Raw genomic sequence first — 21,192 nt, 5'->3', positions numbered from 1 at the left:
GGTGGATAGTGGGATAACCATATTACATTGGTGGTAAGTGCTGGGAAGGTGCTTTACATGAGTGATCTGTATGATAATCAAGTTACATTGGTGGTAAGAAGAAGTAATACCCCATCACTTGCCCCCACTGTGCCTGACCGCAAACACTCACTTTTTTTTCCAGCGGTGACAGTCTCCATGCTGCGAGCGCGAGCATCAATGATTTGAAAGCCGCGCCTTCTCTTCAGAGAGTTCTGTGATAGGAGAAACACAAATTTTCCCAGCAGCGCCTCTGTTCTGTTTTCCGCCTATCACGGACGTCTTCTCATCTCGTCCGAGGATGAGAAGGCATCTGTGATAGGAGGAACACAGAACAGAGGCGCTGCTGGGAAGATTTGTGTTCCTCCTATCACAGAACACTCTGAAGAGAAGGCGCGGCTTTGAAATCATTCACGCTCGCGCTCGCAGCACGGCAGACTGTCACCGCTGGAAAAAAAAAGTGAGTACTAAGACCGTACCCGGTGTATAAGACGACCCCCGACTTTGGATGCATGATTTTGCATCCAGAAAGTCGTCTTATACGCCGGAAAATACGGTACTCATATTACCAAAAGTATTGGGACACCTGCCTTTACATGCACATGAACTTTGATGGCATCCCATCTTAGTCCGTAGGGTTCAATATTGAGTTGGCCCACCCTTTGCAGCCATATAGCGAGTAAATTATGCGCAAGAAGTTTATCAGAGTATTGTTATTGAAGGCAGCATAGTCAATATAAAAAGCTGAAATCAGTAAAAGTTCCGGCTGTTTGGGGTGGTGATGGGGGATGTGCGGGTATGCTTGGATGGGGGTATGTACTCAGGGCTGCCGTCAGTAGGGAACAGAGACCATGTTCCAATCTAGGAGACAAACAAGGAGAGAGGCGCCTCTGGGTGCAATACTTTAAAACAGTTTTAATTTTCAAATAACTTTTTTTATTATTGAATAGAAAAGAATTAGGTTGCATACAGTATACAAGAACATATGACACAGCATAAGGGTAGACAGGATAATAAGGCACGCGTCTGCCTGTGTGACATGTATTTAAGTAATGAGTAACACAGGCCTTTTACATGTGTCTTGGCAATAGCTAACACAGAACCTGAAGATGAAAATACTATAGCGCATCAATATGCATACGTGTATTGCGAAATGTCGAACATGGAGGGGGCCTCAGGGGTACCCCAGAAGAGAGGAAGAAGAAAAGAAAGGAGAGAAAAGAAATAGGAGGGGGGTAGAGGGATAAGAAGGGGGAAAGATCATCGAGTTAGCTCAGTTACCTGATCACGGTGGGTCCTCCCGAAGACGCCAAGGCGCCCAGACCACGTCGTGGGCTTCCAATCTGTCCTGTATCCTGGCAGTCATTCTCTCCATCAGCTCCACATCTTTGATTCTAGTGTACAGGGTCCCCGGGTCAGGGGGAGAGCGTTTTTTCCAATGTAGAGCTACAAGGCATCGGCAGCTGTGAGGATATGGCGCGTTAGCTTTCTACAAGGCAACGAGGTTCTCAGGGGAGATAGGCCCAGGAGGAAGAATTTGGGGGACATGGGGACCTGTGCTTCCAGGAGGCGGCCCAACAGTTGTTGCACCTCAGTCCAGTAGGGGACAATCAGCGGGCAGTTCCAGTAAATATGAAATAGGGAGCCTCTGTCTCCCTGACACCGCCAGCAACGGTCGGAGCTAGCAGGGTATATAGAATGTAGCATATCGGGGGTCATATACCAAAACAGGAGAACCTTATATGTATTTTCCTTGTATAGAGTACATAGTGAGCTCTTTGCTGCCTGAGACCAGACAGTCCGCCATTGCTCTATGGGTATTACCTCATTGAGGGCCTTTTCCCATCGAATCATATAAGAGTGTTTACCTAGGGATTCCAGGGGATAGGCGTTCAATATTTTGTAAATATCAGAGATTAAGCCTTTTTGGGCCGTTCCGGCCATGACCAACCGTTCAAAGGGAGTTGGAGGGGAGAATTGCAGGGTGGGTGCTATGGAAAGGGCGTAATGGCGGATCTGCAAGTAACTATAGAATACCTGCCGGGGGATATCAAATTTAGATTGTAGGCTGGCAAAGGGCAATAGTTTACGCGACAAGGGATCTACCAAATTCCCAAAGTGGAATAGGTTTCGGGACGTCCATGGGTAAGACATTTGACGGGTGAGGCTATCTGGCACCTTGGGGTTGTACATAAATGAGGTCAATAGCGAGCTTTCCGAGGACAGACCACAGGGTCGCGACAGCCGACGCCATAGACGTCGGAGCTGTGACACAGAGCCCAACATACGATCAGAGGGAACCTCCACGTTCGCGCTCCACAGCAGGTTGTTGGGGTGAGTCGGGGCTAACCACAGTTTTTCAATCTCCGTCCACTTGTTGTAGGACCGCTGGGTAAACCAAGAGGGTATGGCCCGGAGCTGGGTGGCCTGGTAGTACTTAACAAGGTCGGGGAACGCAAGGCCCCCGTCCGAGCGTGCCGCCGTCAGCACCGAGTGGGGGACTCTATGTCGTTTGTAATTCCAAGTAAATTTAAGTAGGTCGGATTGAAGTTTCCTCAAGTGTTTATAAGGGACAGGGATGGGTAATGTTTGAAAAAGATAAAGCAGCTTTGGGAGTATCGTCATTTTAATCGAGGCGATCCGGCCGAGCAACGAAATATGGTACTTTTTCCATTGTAGTAGCAGGGATCTTATTAAGCAGGAATAGGGGAGGGAAATTTTCCTGGTACAGAGTAGTGAAGCTGGGGGTGATGTGTATCCCCAGGTATTTCAGGGAGGTTGATTTCCACCGGTAGGAAAAGTTGGCCTGCAGGTGTGCAACCTCCGCTCCAGAGATATTAATTGGAAGGGCCTCTGACTTGGAGGTGTTGATTTTATAGCCTGACAAAGCCCCGTACCGGGACAGTTCCGCATGAAGGTTCGGGAGGGAGATCCTAGGCTGCGTCAGGGAGAGGATAACGTCATCCGCGAACAGAGAAATGTTAAATTCCCTGCCTCGGACTGGTATCCCCCGGATGGACGGGTTGCCCCGTATCGTGGCCGCCAAGGGTTCAACACACAGGGCAAACAGCAGGGGTGAGAGTGGACACCCCTGCCGGGTGCCGTTGGTAACGGGAAAGGAAGGTGAGAGAGCAAAGGGTGTCTTGACCTGAGAGGAGGGGTCGGAGTAGAGATGTCGAATCGCGCTCAAGAATGGGCCCCGTATCCCCACGTGGTGCAATGTGGCGAACATGAAGGGCCACCCGAGTCGGTCAAAGGCCTTCTCGGCGTCCAGGCTTAGCAGCAGGGACGCCGTATTTTCCCTATTCGCCACATCCACCAAATCAATTATTTTTCTGGTGTTATCGCCCGCTTGCCTAAGCGGCACAAAACCCACCTGATCCTTGTGGATAAGGGACGGTAAGACCATGTTCAAGCGGATCGAGAGTAATTTCGTGAATATTTTCAGGTCCGAATTTAGTAGGGCGATGGGTCTGTAGTTGGCACAGAAAACCGGGTCCCTGTCCGGCTTGGGAATCAGGGTGATAAAGGAGCGCTGCATATCTGTCGGGACAGGGGTATCCCGGAGAAAGGTATTAAAAAGTTTACACATGTGGGGGAGCAAGAGGGGCAGAAAGGTCTTATAATATTCGTAGGGCAGGCCGTCTGGGCCTGGGGACTTATGGGAGGGCAGGGATTTAATAGTCTGCTCTATCTCTTCCTCTGTAATCTGCATGTTAAGCGATGTCAGGTCAGAGGGCTGGAGTCGGGAGACGCCACTTTGCTCTAGATACTGTTCAATGCTACGGGAGATGTCCGGGGGGAGTGGGTCACTGGGTATGTTAGGATTATTGTACAGGTGCTTATAGAAGTCCGCAAACGTGTGGGCTATATCTCTGGGGTGGGTCTGTAGACAGCCTGAGTTGTCCTTAATTTGGTGGGGCGTGTTGAGAGGTGGGCATCGCGCAATTTCCCGCTCTAGGAGGGTGTGGGCTTTATTCCCCTTGTCGTAGTACACCAGTCTAACAAGGGCCTTTTCCACCCGCCCTAGGGCCAAGTCTCTCAGGGTCGCTCGAAGGTTGATGATTTTCCTAAGGAGAGCAACAGAAGGTGATACCTGCAATCGGCGCTCGAGGACCTCAAGCTCCCCCTCGGCTCTCTTTTTGGTGGCCAGTGCATCTTTTTTTAGGGCGGCGGACAGTGCCATGCATCTACCCCGGAGGACTGCCTTATGGGCCTCCCAGAGCGTAGAGGTGGAGACGTCAGTAGTGTTATTTTCCGCGAAATAAAGTTGTAGGGTGGATGTGAGTTCCGTCTTGGCCGGTAAGTGCTGAAGGAGGAAGGTGTTTAATTTCCAGTTATAGGGCCTCCGGACAGGGGAACCCAGGTCTAGAGTCAGTAAGATGGGAGCATGGTCCGACCATGATATAGGGAGTATCTGTGCCTCCCGTATCACTCGGAGCGTAGAGTTGTTGGTGAAGAAGTAATCAATACGGGAATGAGCTCTATGGGGGGACGAGTAGAAGGTATACTGCCGGTCGCCCGGGTGGAGGGCCCTCCAGGCATCAAAAAGAGCATAGCGTCTAGAGATTTGGCGGAACAGCTTCGAGTCCCTAAGGGCCCGGGCTGGCAACGCCCGGGGACCCACCACATGACGATCGGCAGTCGCGGATTGGGTCAGATTAAAGTCGCCCCCCACCACTAGGAGCCCATGGTCTGATCTAAAGAGGCGAGTGAACACCTTGGTCAAAAACCTATGCTGTTGGGTATTCGGGGCGTATAGTGCACAAAAAGTCACTTCCTGCGTCTGCCACAAGCCTCTGAGTATAACAAAGTGTCCATGGGGATCGCTATAGCTGCCAGAGCAAGTGAACGGAGAGCCATGCTTAATGAGTATTGCGACTCCAGCCCGCTTACGGGGACCCGCAGACAGTTTTTTTTTGAAAACTTAAATTTTATTGAATTTTCAACATTTTCCAGGTAAAGGATAAACAAAAGAAGGGACCAGGAAAGAAAAAAAAAGAAAAATAATAGAAAAAGACATAAAAGGACACATGGCATCATAAAGGGGCAGCACTAGGAGGGACAGACAAAGTTGCCAGTGCAACAACTGGATAATAAGACGGGTCAGTGCAAAATCCAAACTAGTTAACATAGGACCTAGTGTCTATATCATCACAGAATCTAGCCTGCCACAGTGTGTCTTAGCGACCAAGGGAACATAAAGTATAGTGGGGAAGTAAAGGACAGTCAGTGAAAGCGGAGAGAAGTATAGAAAGAGAGGTGCAGGGGAAAAAGAGAGGAGAAAGGTCCACCATCCGCCCCGAACCCCCCCCCCCCAGCCCGGGATACTCAACCAGGTCGCCCCCCCAAGACAGAGGTTATCACGTGATCGGGGCCTCTAGCGCATTCCAGAGTTCCCATACCTGGTTGTGGGTGTCAAGAGTGTTATTCAAGGAAGCTGTCATGTATTCCATCCTTTTGACGTCCCTGATTCTAGAGTGTAGTTCAAACAGGGTGGGAGGTTCCTTCTTTTTCCATTTCAGGGCCACTAGGCACCGTGCGGCCGTAAGGACCTGGGCCAGGAGTTTTTTAGAAAGTTTAGAAAACGAGGGGGGTGGGAGGCCCAGAAGGAAAAGTTTAGGACAAAACGGCACCGATGAACCAAATATAGAGTGAATTAGGGAATGGACTGTCTGCCAATAGGGCACGATCAAGGAGCAGGTCCAATAGGTATGATAAAGCGTCCCCACCGCGTCAAAGCAGCGCCAGCATCGGCGATCAGCTGTAGGGTAGATAGAGTGGAGCAGGTCTGGGGTTTGGTACCAATGAAACAGAATTTTATACTGGTTCTCTTTATAGAGCGTACAGATGGAGCTCTTAGAGGCCTGCGACCATATAAGCTGCCATGCCTGCATGGGTATATCTTCACCCAAGGCCCGCTCCCACTTGCGCATATAGACATGCCGAGGCCCAGTAGGTGACATGTCCTGTATCAGGAGCCGGTAGGTGCGCGAGATCATACCTTTGGGGGATGACCCTTCCAAACAGATTCTCTCAAACTCAGTTAAAGGGGAGAATTGAAGATTCGTTACTAGAGATTGAGCAAAATGACGGATTTGTAAATAACTAAAAAAAGCCTGTTTGGGCAAATCAAAAGCCTCTTTCAGGTCTTGGAAAGACCGTAGAGTTCTGGTTCTAGTATCCACCAATTGACCGAAGCGAAATAAGGCCCTATCTCTCCAGAAGTGGGACATCTGCCAGGTCAAGCTGTCTGGGATACTAGGTGTAAATAAAAATGAGGTGACCAGGGAGGCGGAGGAAGTGAGGGGATATTGCAGTTTAGCGCGCCGCCACAAGGTTCGCAATAATACCATAGGTCCTAGGAGTTGTGATGGGCTGAGCGATGTGTCGGGACTCCACAGCATGGAGTTAGGGTGAGTGGGCGCTAGCCACAATTTTTCAATTTGCGTCCATCGATTATAGGCATGGAGGGTACACCAAGAGGCCAATGAGCGCAGCTGGGCGGCTAAGTAGTATTTGGCAACGTTAGGGAAAGCAAGGCCACCCTGGTCGCGAGGGGCATACAGGACTGACCTAGCTATCCGGTGTCTCTTATAGTTCCAAACATTTTTTAACAAATCGCCCTGGATGTGTCTAAGGTGTGCGGTTGGGACAGGAATGGGGAGCGTTTCATAAAGATAGAGAAGCTTAGGCAGGATCGCCATCTTAATGGTTGCTAAGCGACCAAATAGGGACAGCTTCAGGTTTTTCCATTTGGCCAGGGATGCCCTAATGGAGGTGTATAGTTGGGGAAAATTGGCCTTATATAGAGTGTCATAGGAAGGCGTAAGGTAAACACCAAGGTACTTTAAGGTAGATGTCTTCCAAGCATATCCGAAGGATTGGGAGAGGGCAGACAGTGTCCGTGGTGGTAGATTGAGGGGGAGGGCTTCCGTCTTAGAGTTATTAATTTTGTACCCCGAAAGTGCACTATAGCGGTCTAACTCTACATGCAAATTCGGGAGGGAGACTTGAGGTTGTGTAAGGGTGAGTAGGACATCGTCCGCAAACAGGGAAATCTTAAAGTCCCTAGTGCGGACTGGGATGCCTCGAATATTTGGGTTTTGTCTGATGTGTGCTGCTAGGGGCTCAATACATAGGGCGTAAAGAAGAGGGGAAAGCGGGCAGCCCTGTCGGGTTCCGTTAGAAATAGGGAAAATTGGGGAGGAGGCAAATTGGGTTCTAACTAGTGCCGAAGGGGACGAGTATAAATGGGCAATAGCTTGTAGGAAGGGGCCCTTCAAGCCAACACGCCGGAGGGTCGCCCGCAGACAGTTTTAATTTTAAAAGCCACAAGTTAAAAAAACACTCACATTTTGGTGGTCAATCAAAAGCATGTAGAAGCAATTGCTTCTACATGCTTTTGATTGACCACCAAAATGTGAGTGTGTTTTTAACTTGTGGCTTTTAAAATGAAAACTGTTTTAAAGTATTGCACCCAGAGGCGCCTCTCTCCTTGTTTGCACACTTTGCAGCCAGCAGCTTCAACTCTTCTGGGAAGGCTGTCCACAAGGTTTAGGAGTGTGTCTTTGGGAATGCGTAACCATTCTTCCAGAAGCGCATTTATGAGGTCAGGCACTGATGTGATGGGTCCAGGTGCTTAGTGGGGGAAGATGGGAGGTTCTGGTACTTTGTAGGGGGGGATTTGGTGCTTAGTGGGGGGAGATGGGGTGTCTTGGTGCTTAGTGGGGGGAGATAGCCACCGCCATACACTCCGCACTCCTCTCCCTGGACATACCACCCATCGCCATATGCTCCACACCCCTCTCCTGCACATACTGCCCCCTGCCATATGCTCCATGCTCATCTCCGTGCACATACTGCCCACTGTCATACACTCCGCACTCCTCTCCTGCACATACTACCCAACACCATACACTTCACACCCCTCTCCCTGCACATGCTGCCTACTGCCATACATTTTGCACTCCACTCCCTGCACATACTGCCCACTGCCATACACTCTGCACTCCTCTACTGCCAATACTACCTACCACCATACACTCCACACCCCCTCTCCCTGCACATACTGCCCACCACCATACACTTCACAGCCCTCTCCCTGTACATACTCCCCACCGCCATACACTTTGCACTCCTCTCCTGCACATACTACTCACCACTATACACTTCACACCCCTCTCCCTAAACAGACTACCCACCGCCATACACTTTGCACTCCTCTCCCTGCACATCCCACCCACCACTATACACTCCACACCCCTCTATCTGCACATACTACCGACCACCATACACGTCGCAATCCTCTCCCTGCACATACAACCCACCGCTGTACTCTCTGCACTCTGCCCACTGCCATATGCTCCACGCTCCTCTCCTGCACATACTACCCACCAGTTTACACTCCATACTCCTCTCCTGCACATACTACCCACCGCCATAAACTCCGCGCTCATCTCCTGCACATACTACTAACCACCATACACTCCATACTCCTCTCCTGCACTTACTACCCACCGCCTTATACTCCATACTCCTCTCCTGCACATACTATCCACCAACGTACACTCCACACTGTACATTCCCTATTTAACATTACCACAATATGCACTATGTAAGTCATCTCAGGCTCTATTTAACCATCCCCCCTTTAAGCCACGCATAATAGTTAACCCAATTTAAACCACGCCCACATTTTACCACGGCGCACTGCTAATGCCGCATTTCTTTATTTATCCATGCCTGGGGCCCACTCTTGATCTTGCACATGGGCCCACTCATTTCATGATACACCTCTGAAGTTCACTTAAAAATTCTATTTGAAAATTAACCATTATTTTGTCTGTACATGAGACCTAAAGCAGACATTTCTCAACCAATATTAAGAATGACGTTTGCTTTAGAGCCATTCAAGTATCTTTGGAGATTAGTTTCTACAGCACACCTTTGGCATACACCAAATGTAATGATTTTATACACAGCGTAATTCTTGTACCAATCGGTTTCAGAAAACCTTTGTATAATTTTCTTTTAATGAGTACAACACACAGAATAGACTCAACCCTCAGTTTATCTCAGTTCTTAGATCTGCATATCAGCTGCCAACTTAGATAGTAAGAGTGTACTCATTCCTTAACTCAATGGCAAACAATACACTTAGGGCTGTTCCTTTAGTAAATATATATTTTATATATAAATATCAAAAATTTTAGTAGGCTATACTTTGCTCTATCAATTCTGATTGAAACAAAGCTCTACAATGAAACTTCTGGTGAGAATAGTTTGCTTTTTAACCACAGAGTGAAAGCTTGATTAAGGCACATTGTATAGTAACTGTTGTATATACTTTGTCTCCACTCATAGGTTGCTGCCGTCTTGGGAGTCCTCCTGACTCTATCACTAGCCAATGATGTAAGTAAATAGAGTTTTTTTTTATCTGCGTTTAGTTTACCCGAGAATGTGACAGGCTGTAGAAAATTGTGTATGTGAAAGTTGAAGTATTAGTACATTATAGGTTAAAGGTAACCAAATGATGAATGTTGGAACCATATATGGTCTCAGACCAAGAAAGATGCATGAGCAAAAATGGTAGGACTAATCTGCTCTTTGTTGATATGATCACTGCACCTTTTAAAACCTGTTTAAAAAAATTACATTTTTGAAACAAGGACATTGAAACATTGAACATTGAAAAATAGACTCATTATTTGATGCTAACTTTCACTAAAATCATAAAAGTCATGAACCTCTTCGAAGCACAAAAATATAATTCTGAAAATAAAACTAGCATTTTTAAAGCAATCATCTAAAGACTGCAGAGATTTTACAACAAAAAAATTGGTGTGTGTAATAATAAGCATTTCCAACACATGCAAATGTGCATATGTTTAATACCTGCATATTTTCTTGTGAAGGATAGCACACACCTTTGGAAACAATTCTGGTGCTGGGATAACAACCCCATTGACATTCAGGGGGTCAACACTGTCCACCTCCAGAAAATGCCATACACACATATTGATAATTGCAAAACAAAACAAAAAAAAACAGCTCTTTTATTTGAAACAAGTTTAAAAACCAGTAACAAGATGTTCCAAGTTTGAGAAAAGCATGTTATTGTTTTAAAACACCACTTACCGTATTTATTGAAGGAACTGTTTACCTTGTTTCTGCTTTTTTAATCTTGTTTTAAATGAGAAGGCTTTTTCATATTTTAACAATCCTGTATGCGAATGACGTTATCTGGAAGTGGCTAATTCTTGCATAATAACCAGTTAAACACTAGGTGTTCTTTTTTTTCTACATTATATGTTTTTAGCATAGACCCTAAAGAATAAAATCGTAGGTTTTGCAATTTTTTATGTCACACAGTGGTTTTAGTGAAAACATATTTTTTGGAGAAAATACACTTTAATGCATTTTTTTGCACACAAACACATACACACAAAATATAACATGAAGGGTGGAGGACATTGGGATTATCACGGTGCCACAGAAAGAAACCAAATTCTTAATACACTTTTATACAAAAAGAAATAGTTTTATTAAATTACAAAAAATTGATAAAAGGTCTAGTCAATCACATAAACAATGCATTATAAACATGGGAGCAAGGTATCGTATGTACAAACGGTCAGGTCCTCCCAACTAGTTTCGTCAAACCCTTGGCTTCATCAAGGGATTATGACGTGACCAAATCAGTAATTAGCTCTAAAGAGACAAAAAATACTATTAGACAAAATCAACATATTAAACAAACAATATAAAAGATGGCGTTACTCTAGGTGAATAGATATCTAACATGTCATGCTTTAAAATTACACATGCTCTTGGAATGGCAACAAACTCTGATTGTTCTAACATCTCCATAGGCGACGCATTAAAAGCCTTTACAGATTACCAGCTAATTAGCTTCTAGGATAGCTTTTACATAAAAGTCAGTCGCCATGCCAACTTTTTGCATGCTGCGCTAGTTATTTATGGCAGTCAGGCAGAAAACAGCATGTTTCATATTCAAATCTGGACTACTTTCAGTGACTTTTTAGGTATAAAGGAAAAACAATTGGTAAATGTACCTTACAATGATGAATTAAGTGGACTACAAAACAAAACTTAATTAGTATGCATCCAATATTTTAACGTTTAAAGAGCCGCAGGCCGCCATACTTTACTCTATAGTGGGTCAATGAACAATCATGCTGAATCTGAGTTTTCACTTCACTGTGGGAATTCCTATTCTTGGTCACTGAACGCTAAGTATAACAGAATGATAGACAGGTAAACACCACCTTCTGAAGCAAGCTTTCAGTATTGGCTCAGGTACTGCTGTCATGACAAGTACACTTTAAATAAATATTAAAGTGTGTTCGAAGGCAAAATGTTCTTTTTAGCTTCAGTATAGTGAGCAAGCGTTTATTTTTATGACTGTCTTTGTCCAAACTTGGGAGATTCGACCCTCTGATAGTCCTGGGGACCATTGTGATAAAAAATGAGGAGAAATTCAAAACCATTTTGTTGTCAGAAGAGCGGGAGATGAGGAAAAATCCTCCAACTGGGATACCTGTTCCTTTGACAACTGTCTAAGATAGGAATTCTGTTCACTTTGGAGATATTTTCTCTAATATATAGTGTCTCCCAGGAAAATTAATGAAGACAATCTCCCAGGGAGAAACTTACAGCAAAAAAAAAGAAGAAGGAAATCAGATTGGAATTGTAACCATTTCTTATTTCATTGAAAGCTAAAGAAAGTTTTGGATTTAAATAAACTTTAGAAGCCTTTATCAATTACAAGGTTGTAGGTATCGCTCTGAACATCAGACAATTTTCAGTTGCATTAGAAATGTTATCTGTTCTTTGGGCCCCAGCATGAGAAAATAAAGGTGCCAATATCTTTCTGCAGTTGTATTGTAAGTTCCAGTTCCACTGCTATTTACAATGCTTTTCAGACTGTTGTCACTTGCAATGGCTCTTATGGTACAACGTTTTCATTGTATGTATCAGTAATATGTTCATAAATGGACATTGGCATTGTTAAAAAGGCTAAAAAAGATCTATCACTTACTGATAATAATGGTTCTATTGGTATTTCTCTATCACTTTATGTATTATTGATACTTTATGCATGCGTTAGTAACCTGTACTTCATGTTTTTCTTTATTGTTCTCATTAGAATGTTGATGTCAACAATTCTGGTAATGATGGTGGCAGTGTAAACCAGCAAGTCAATATTAACAATCAGGACCGGATTGCCAATATCAATCACTTCAATGGCTGGAACTCCTGGGATTCCATCTGTGACTATGGAAACGTAAGTGTTATGCTTTTTTCAAGTCTTCTAGAAGCATTTAAACTTCCTTGTCTTCAGGATGCTAAGCTGTATTGATAGTAGACATAACGTAGTATATGAATCTATCCATACATTAGAAAAGCAGCACTGCTTACTTTGCTATTCAGCCAAGTGTTATTGATCCCAATGCTGTCTAAAGAGCAATCGGTGGTCTATCACATGTCAAATCTCTACAGATTGATTAGTGGGGAGATATTTACCTGTGCTTAAGCAAGACATTATAGCACCAGGACCCCTCTTCCTTTCTCACTTAACCCTAGCAGCGGTGCATATATGGGACTTGTACCACTGCTCCATAGCAGTGCCAAGCTTACAGAAAGAGCTTCAAACAAGCTGAAATATTTCCCTTTACAATGACGAGTACCTCCAGCTGCTGGAGCACTTGCTATCACTGAACTGTGGCAAGTGATGTTCTTTATCATGTTATTTATAACAATTATCAGTCCAAATCATTACATAGCACTGCAAAGCAGGAAGAAGAGCTAATGAAATCCTTATTATCTGTACGTAACATTGCGCAGAATTTCTCTTGGTACCTAACACGTATGTTTTACCTCAGGGATTTGCTGCAACCAGACTGTACAACAAGAAAATCTGTATCCTCACCAAGATGAAGTCAAACTTCCCCACTCTGGAGCAGCTTAAGACTATTTCTGAAAATAAGCACCAGGTAAAAAAAATATCTATTTCTAATTAACAATTTAAAAATTGTAGCCCTCTTTTGGTGTCAGAGACCTGAAGACAACATCAGCGGTGGAGACCATCCAGCCTTTTTCCAACCAACCTGTAATGTAGATTTTTTGCCAGCAGTCATGGTATGACACTGGAACCCAGAGTCAGCCTATCTATTATGTGCTTAGTCCCTAATAGCATCTAATCTGTCAAGCAACCAGACCTATAACTATCAGAAGTAGCTGCCTAACCTATCTCTAGCTTATGCTGGTTATCGAGCCCTAAGCTAAAACTAGCTTCCCAGACCAGAAGAGACAGGGTTAACTAAAATGACAAGGGCTGTATATTAACCTTATTAGAATAAACAGGTTCACCTATCAATATACTGGAAGGTGACTGCTACATACATACAGTAGTACAGACCTAGCTATCTGGCACTGTGTATGTGAGATAATAACAATAAGACAGGGATAATCTGTCTGTCAGAAGTTTTCAGAAACACACAAAAAGTTATAGGTGGCTGCAGCAAAACTATTAGCAGCATGGACAGGACATGTGGTTGAAACTTCTTCTCTCTCCACATGCTCCTTGTGGGATTTTCAAAGAGAGACAGGAATTGTCAATATATATAACTATACCTATATATTATATAACATAACACTGTGATATTAGCAGCTGACAATAGAGGGTAGTAGAGGTTAGCAGATCCCCACATAACCTTGAGTTCTGTGTTTTAGCTCAAGAATCTAGTGCAAAACGTTTTAGTAAAATTGTCCTTTGTTTCAGGCACTACATTGCTTCTAGCTTTAAAAGTAAAGTCATCCAGCTTGTGCTGCTCCATTACTGTGTGCACTACAAATCGCAGAATGCTGTGACAGTCATAGCAGCTAGTGAGTTTAAGTAAATGAAAAGTGAGTTTACCTTTCCCTTGGTTATTTTTTTTTTTTTTTTTGCTTGTCCCCCAACTTACCTGATGCTCGTCTGTGCACATTTCATGATGTGAAAGGTTCCCGTTGCCTCTTGGAATATGAATGTCACATATCCCAGGAGACACTGGGGGCACAGACATCAATCGCATAGGCTGGAAGCAAAAATAATTCTTAAAAAAAAAAAGTAAACAGAAGAAAAAAAATGACATATATGCAGGAAAGGGGGGGGGGGCAGGATGAAGAGGAGGCAAGTCAAATTAAAGGGTGAAGATCTGTTTTAATCTCTTGCAAATAATTACATTTTATATCTGTAAGGTATTATTGCTAATGTCCCTTCTTAAATTTACACACTCTATACCAAAAACATTCTATTATGCAGTTACTGGCATGAGCTCGCATTTTTCTCTAAACCTCAGATTTTGTGTTGGTAGAGTAAAGTGGGCAAATGACAGATTCCTAACCATGATTTATAGAGCTCCTTCCAGCTCCAAGGAAACAACTATACACTCTTGGTCCTTACTGTAATACAGACTCTCCCTGGGTGTTGGCAAGGCTCTGTTATGTGGATGCCAGTAGACTGAAAACTACAGCTAAAAATAATTTCCAACCCAGATTTAAATTCCATTATTGTAACTGTATAATGACCCACTATGGATTTAATAACACAAGGATAGGTCAAATTACACTTCATATGCAAACGTTCAACAAGGCTACATCAGCCAATCAGTTTCTTGTTTTATAAAGTAGAGGCACATCTTTAAAGTAGGAAAGTAATTTTGTTAAAGTGCATATTAAACCCTAACTATTTTCTCAGTTTTGAACAGATTAGAAAAAGGTTTCCAGTCCTGCCCATTGGGGAATTTGCTCTTTGTTTTATTGTCTCAAAAATGCAACAGGAAGTGAGAGGAAATCCTATAAAGTGAGGAAAATTGCAGGCTTAGACATTTGTCACCAGAATCAGGACCAAGTGGCACTATTTAAAGATATCCCTTTATATCTTATTCTGGCAATTATTTTTTTTAGGTGTGTGTATATATACACTTTAAATGCCCTCTCTGCATTTGAACCTAGTGTTTTGATGGGTATCAGAATCTTTTGTGCCCTCTCTACTGGGAAGAAGAGTTTGACTACTGTATGTATGTACCATACACATACGGCAAAGGGAGTCATCATTATCAGCAATATTTGTATGCCTTCTTTTAAAAGTTGGTTTTGAAACTATTTACACAAGAAATTCTTAATTTTTTTTTTTTTGGGGTAGTTAGGGTTTTTACATATACTTAGGCTTTGAGTGGGAGCCTTCTTAGTAGTATTATATATATATATATATATATATATATATATATATATATATATATATATATATATAAAATAATTATCACTAGAAATTAGTTGGTTATGAAACTATTTACACAAGTAATTCTTAATTTTTTTAATTTATTTTTTGTTCTCTTTCTCTATTCTCTCTCCTCTCTCTCTGGCGCTATTTTTCCCCTTTCCCTCCTATCTCTCTTGCCCCTCTTTCCTATATCTGTCTCCCCTAATTGGTGGATTAAGAATATGGGGGACATAGGGTTAGGTATATAATATATAGGATAGGTGGACCTTCCAGCATAACTACTATCGATATTAGCTTATTTCTTTATTAACGGGTTATATTGAGACCTTACATGTGTGTTTTATATGTGTTTTAAGTATTTTTTTTGTATTGCAATGTTTGTATGTAATGTTGAAAAAGACCAATAAAGAGAAATGTAAGTAAAAGGCCTGCAATTATCTATTGCAGGGTTTCTCAACCAGGGTTCTATAAAACCCAATAATTCCTCCAAAGGTTGTTAGGGGTTCCTTGAGCAATAAAGTATTTCTGCCTCTCAGATAAGTTCCCACTGGCACCATTGATCTTTTTAGCTACCTGTAAGAATATAATTTGTCCCTAAGACCACAAGTATAAGGAGTATTCTACCCAGTGACCATCACACTAACATATTATGAGGGGTTTCCTAAGACAGGAAAGTTATTTCAAGGGTTCCTCTGTGTTGAGAAAGACTGATCTATAGGTATCTGTTTATAGATTGCCATAGCCAAACATTTTTAAAGAAGTCTTTGTAATTTGTATGATAGGAGTAAAGTTTCTCTTTAAGTGCAAAGCCAAAAAGGGGGCTAATAAAATATGAGCAGATTTGTATTACCCCGCCATCTGCCACACTGGACAGTGTTCACAGCCTGAAGTACGGATTTATGAATCTGTGCTGTAGCATATAGACGTACGAGGGCATAAAATGCTCTGTGTAAATAGTTTTTATTGTAAAGTGGGACCTGCAAACAGGTAAATACATATATGGTTACTGTTGTACCAGCCAAATAATTTATAATTTTGGTCAGCCATTCTTGTGACAAGCACCTCCACTTGTTAGTAATAAAAAACAATGTTGCTTTTGGGGTTAGCTTTATGGTCCTGATGTAAGGTCCCTGCAGACTGGACAGAGGTAATGATATTGACTTACCATCCAATGAGGAAGATAGAGGTGACAGGAATCCACAAAGCTGTACCAGATATTGCTTAAACTACAACTATGTGTTACCTGTCTAGCTGAGCAGTATAGAAAATATGTGTAAATCACAAGACTAGCAGTACAAAATACCAATGGCAGTACAGAATACAGAATATTAAATCCTTTGCAAGGTAAACAGCGTAAATGTATTTAGCTGTTTATTTTTTATTTTTTGCTGAAATGGGTAAATTTAAAATACCTATGTAAGAAAATTATATTTTTATCATATAAGTAAGTATGTAAGTGTATCATTTTCAGGCTCCACCAACCACAGAGCTGACAACTTACACAATCAACCAGAAACCTATTGTTCACATTGAAGAGTTTGGAAGCCACATTGAAGCTCTCTGCAAAGGCATGCCAGCCTACACTGCTATAGAGATGCCTCGTAAGTTAATGTTTGGTTATGTACTTTTATTAGACTAAAGTTGTTTGCTAAAGGAAACCTGCCATGAAAATATATGGATTGCTGACCTGTATCTGAAACTGGCAGTTACTTTTTCCTCAGTTTTAGAACTTTCTAAATCACAGGCCCAGGAACAAGTAACGATAGAGTGAAGTCATAATTTCTAATTTGCATATTTGTTCTAGGGAAGTGATTTAGAAAGGTGGGTCGTGCAACCAGGAATTTCTCCTTACGATTTCTGCAGCTTTTTATTATTGTAGTCCATTCCATCCTAAACTGGTACCATATTTGGTACCATATTTGTGGAAACCTACCTTCCCTAACCCAAATTTCCACCCTTTTTATACATCACTGCATTAATCTCATGCACGTGTGATAAGATAAAACTTAGCCTGAACTGATGGTGGTCAGCAGTCTCACATTATTACAAAGTAATACAGAGGAGTAATGCTGACATAAACAGCACATTTCACTACAGATTGATGGCACACTAATGGCGCGTACACACGATCGGTTAAACCGATGAGAATGGTCTGATGGACCGTTTTCATCGGTCAAAACCGATCGTGTGTGGGCGACATCGGTTAAAAAAAGCCAACTTGTTTTAAATTTAAAATCCACGCATGCTCAGAATCAAGTCGACGCATGCTTGGAAGCATTGAACTTCGTTTTTTTTTTCACCGTTCAGACACGATAGTTTTTTTAACCAATGGTGTGTAGGCGCGACGGACCATCAGTCAGCTTCATCGGTTAACCGATGAAAACGGTCCATCGGTCCATTCTCATCGGATGGACTGATCGTGTGTACACGACATTAGAGTGCATCAATCGGTATTCCAAAGTACATGTTCTATTGATGTTATCAGAAGGAGAGGGTGACACACCTAGAAAAACTTTAAAAGGCACCTAATAGTAAGTCAGGGGAGTTTACTACCACTTTAAGGCTTTAATAATAATAATAATAATAATAATAATAATAATTATAGTGTATAGTGAATAACAGATCTATATTAACAGACATATTTTATTGTTATATATATCAGCTTTAGTCAGTATTAGTAGTATTCTTATATTTGTATACTGTATGATCACTAGTAATATATTACAGTAATATATATTGAATACATTGCGTGAACATGAATCTGCAATCTAGATAAAGAGTAACTCCACTTTTGCTGAGAAAAAAAACAATCCCCTCTGGGGAATCAATGTGCATTGCAAGGATTTCAACACAATTTGTTGCAGAGTCCTACGTGTTTCTGCTCTAAAGGAAAAATCTGTTTGTTACACTATATCCTTTGGATACTGGTTCTGAATAAGACGGTCTAGTTGCAATGGGCTGATGCACCCTTGGTGTTATAATGAGAAAAGTTGCAGTATCTGCATCCCTTTAGAAGCATGTTACCCTTGGGGAGTATTTTACCAAAATAAATCCCTTTTGCAGGGGGTACCCAAAATTTTACTTGGGAAATCAGTGAGCCAATCACACAAGCAGGACATCACATCTTTAATGGTGTTTTGCACACCAATGGTCTACAGAATACCTCCAGGCCACCATATAAAATGTTGTAGAAAATAATAGCAGCTGCAGACTTAACAGGAAAGTTAATTTGAATAACATTCAATTAAAATAATGCATGCACAGAAATTGTTTATGCAAGAATTTTTTTTCTATATTTATTTTTCATGAAAGTGGAGTTACCCATAAAGCAAAGGGTTTTTCATTAATTGTTATAGCTAATTTATTCCTGTTTTCGTGTGGAAATGGCTATGTTTTGCTGTCATAACACAAATTTCTTTTTAGAAGCCGAGGAAGGGTTCGCTCTCTGTCACACCAACAGCATGATCACAATTTTGGGAATCAGCTTCTGTTTTTAAGATGCCACTGAAAGGACCCTTTCCCTCTTAGTGGACCCATATTGAAATATTCTCCCAAATATTCCAATTCTGGATTTTTCCAGTGTTCCCATAATAATATTATTAACAGCAACAATATTATAATAAATAATAAAGGAAAGATTTATCAGTGGTCAGTGACTACTTGTGTCTTTGTATATAACTTTTAAATGAATAAAGTATTAGAAAAAAAAAATATGTTGATTACATTCTAACAGAAGTTCCTTTTCAGGTTCGGCAAGAGGGTTTGCAGTGTGCTGCAGCTCCAGTTCCATCACTATTCTTGGTATCAGCCTCTGCTTTTAGGACGTAAACTTATAAGCTCACTGGCCAGAGATATGCATGGATGCCCACATGTACTCTTAATATCAATTTTTATATTGTCCAAACAGACACAATAAAGCAGTTTCTCAGGGTATTCTGTCTGTCTCTGTCTATATTGCAACTATGACTGCTATAGTTTATGTTTTTTCCCCCATAAAATAGTTCCTTTCCAAAAATTAAAAATAAAATAAAGAACATGTTTTTGGGGTTATGGGGGTAAAAAACAAAACAAATCATTTGTGCAGCCATTCTACTACATTTTCTGGGGTCATCTTCCTACCTTGCTGCTACAGCGCCCAACAATCTTGGTTAGCTAAATGTTTATGTTGATCACAAAATTCATTGCTATTCATCACACCCCAAGATGATAGATTTGTTGATTCCCAGTGCTGCCACTAGTCTTAAGCATCTAGAGCCAGGCAGGATAAACATGAGGGTTTTTAGTGAATAAAGGCACCAAGGGTAATGAATCTGGAAGTTATACAGACATTGTTAGGAGCTTTAGGTCTAGTTAACTTATTGTCCTGTGTGTGGTAGAGAACCCCTGTTAAAGTATCTAGCATTCAAAAAAGTCTTTGGAAACGGGCCAGCCACAATGCATATTTTCACATTTGAGAACTTAAAGTTGGTTCACGCTTCTCTATATTTGAACTCACACACATACACATGCATAACTGAAAAAAAAAAGAAAAAAATGTTCTCCTAGTTGTGATTAACGTTATCACTGTCCTCTGCTAAAAGTCACAAACAATTGAACTCTCTTGTTATATAAGATCTTAAAATTCAAACTGTTGTCCCTGGTGTTGGTGTTTGTTGTGGTGGCGGGCTGTCAGCACCCAATGTAGGGGTAATGTGAAGGAGAACTTGATCACACTTGCAAATAAAATAGAATGTAAAATCAAAAGAACTGTGAATTAAAAAAAATTGTATCAAATTTAAAATGAGATCAATTTAGGAAGGCTACAGTTATGTTCTAAAGACAATCTAACAAACTGATATTTTGTGCCCTGTTCATCACTGTGTAAAGCCCGGTTATGTTAGCTGAATGGAAAACCACTGATTCTCCCAACTAATTTTTTCTAGAAAGTTTCATAGTATGAATGAAGGGGAAACAGCAATGCCAAAGCATATGGACATGTTGAAATTGACAACAAATGGAAGAAGGGATGCTGTGGCTAGGTTATTAATTTTAGCAACAATCTTCTTATAAGTTTATATGTGCATTTAACATACAGTATTTTATGCATGCTATTTACATGTAAAAGCATCCCTTGTGCACACATCCAAAATCTCTGAGACTGCTGCTGGGGGCCACCATCCTAGGTGTGATGTCAGTAACCCCAGAAGACTCAGAGCTGTTACTAAAGTGGTACACTATAGTATTTTTCATCGCTCCTCCTCTGTTAGCTACATAAAAGGTTATGTAGGGAGGAGACAGGCAGAGGAGATGGGTCAGTACAGATACAAATTAGATGCCAAGGAGAGTCTGCCAAAAGCCTGTCAAGGCATAAGTACTATGTCTCTCTGGGCCATTTTAGTGTGATGAGAATCACTTAAATGCCCTTCTATTCTAACCTGCCAAGCAAACCAAGAAGACGTTTTAAAGGGGGGAAGGTACAGATCAGTTTAAACTGATCCTATGAAGTCATCACTGTGAAGGCCCAGGGATCCCTGGCTATGGATAGGAGCCTCTCCACAAGGAGCTTACTTCCCCAATTTGTGACAGGGGTTATAAAACACCTCTAGGTGACCACTCCCTGGAGACAAGACATTGATGACTGAGGAAGCCCACCTGCCACTTTTCACACCTAGAATGTATCCTACAGCTCAGTCTGGTATGTAAAGTTCTATGCAAGTCATAATCTGATCTGCCTTTCTTTGAGCTGCAAGACTTCTGGTTAATTTCTGGTGGTTGATGCAAACTACTGCCATGGCAATATCTGACTGTAAAGGATACCTTGTGTTGTTATCCTGTGAAACAGGCATGACTAGAAATGTGTGGACTAGCATAGAGGACACCAGGCAAAAGTGTGGTATAAATAATTG

General features: G+C 41.9%; 1 protein-coding gene across 2 annotated transcripts; it reads left to right on the top strand.

The window, feature by feature from the left end:
- The first annotated feature begins 9,230 nt into the window (after positions 1 to 9,230).
- LOC120932985 (gastrokine-1-like) lies at positions 9,231 to 19,240 on the top strand. 2 transcript variants are annotated; one of them, XM_040345905.1, is made up of 6 exons: positions 9,231 to 9,292; positions 9,385 to 9,432; positions 12,191 to 12,328; positions 12,927 to 13,037; positions 16,779 to 16,908; positions 19,055 to 19,240. In XM_040345905.1, exons 1-6 carry the CDS (start codon positions 9,281 to 9,283, stop codon positions 19,126 to 19,128), a joined length of 513 nt encoding a protein of 170 aa, XP_040201839.1. In that variant the 5' UTR covers positions 9,231 to 9,280; the 3' UTR covers positions 19,129 to 19,240. The 2 variants fall into 2 exon arrangements, with proteins under 2 accessions (XP_040201839.1, XP_040201838.1); XM_040345904.1 differs by lacking the exon at positions 19,055 to 19,240 and adding an exon at positions 18,731 to 18,955.
- The last annotated feature ends 1,952 nt before the right edge of the window (positions 19,241 to 21,192 follow it).

Source organism: Rana temporaria, chromosome 3 (genome assembly GCF_905171775.1).
Source record: "Rana temporaria chromosome 3, aRanTem1.1, whole genome shotgun sequence".
NCBI classification, from domain to species: Eukaryota; Metazoa; Chordata; class Amphibia; order Anura; family Ranidae; genus Rana; species Rana temporaria.
This window is presented reverse-complemented; position numbering and strand designations above follow the sequence as displayed.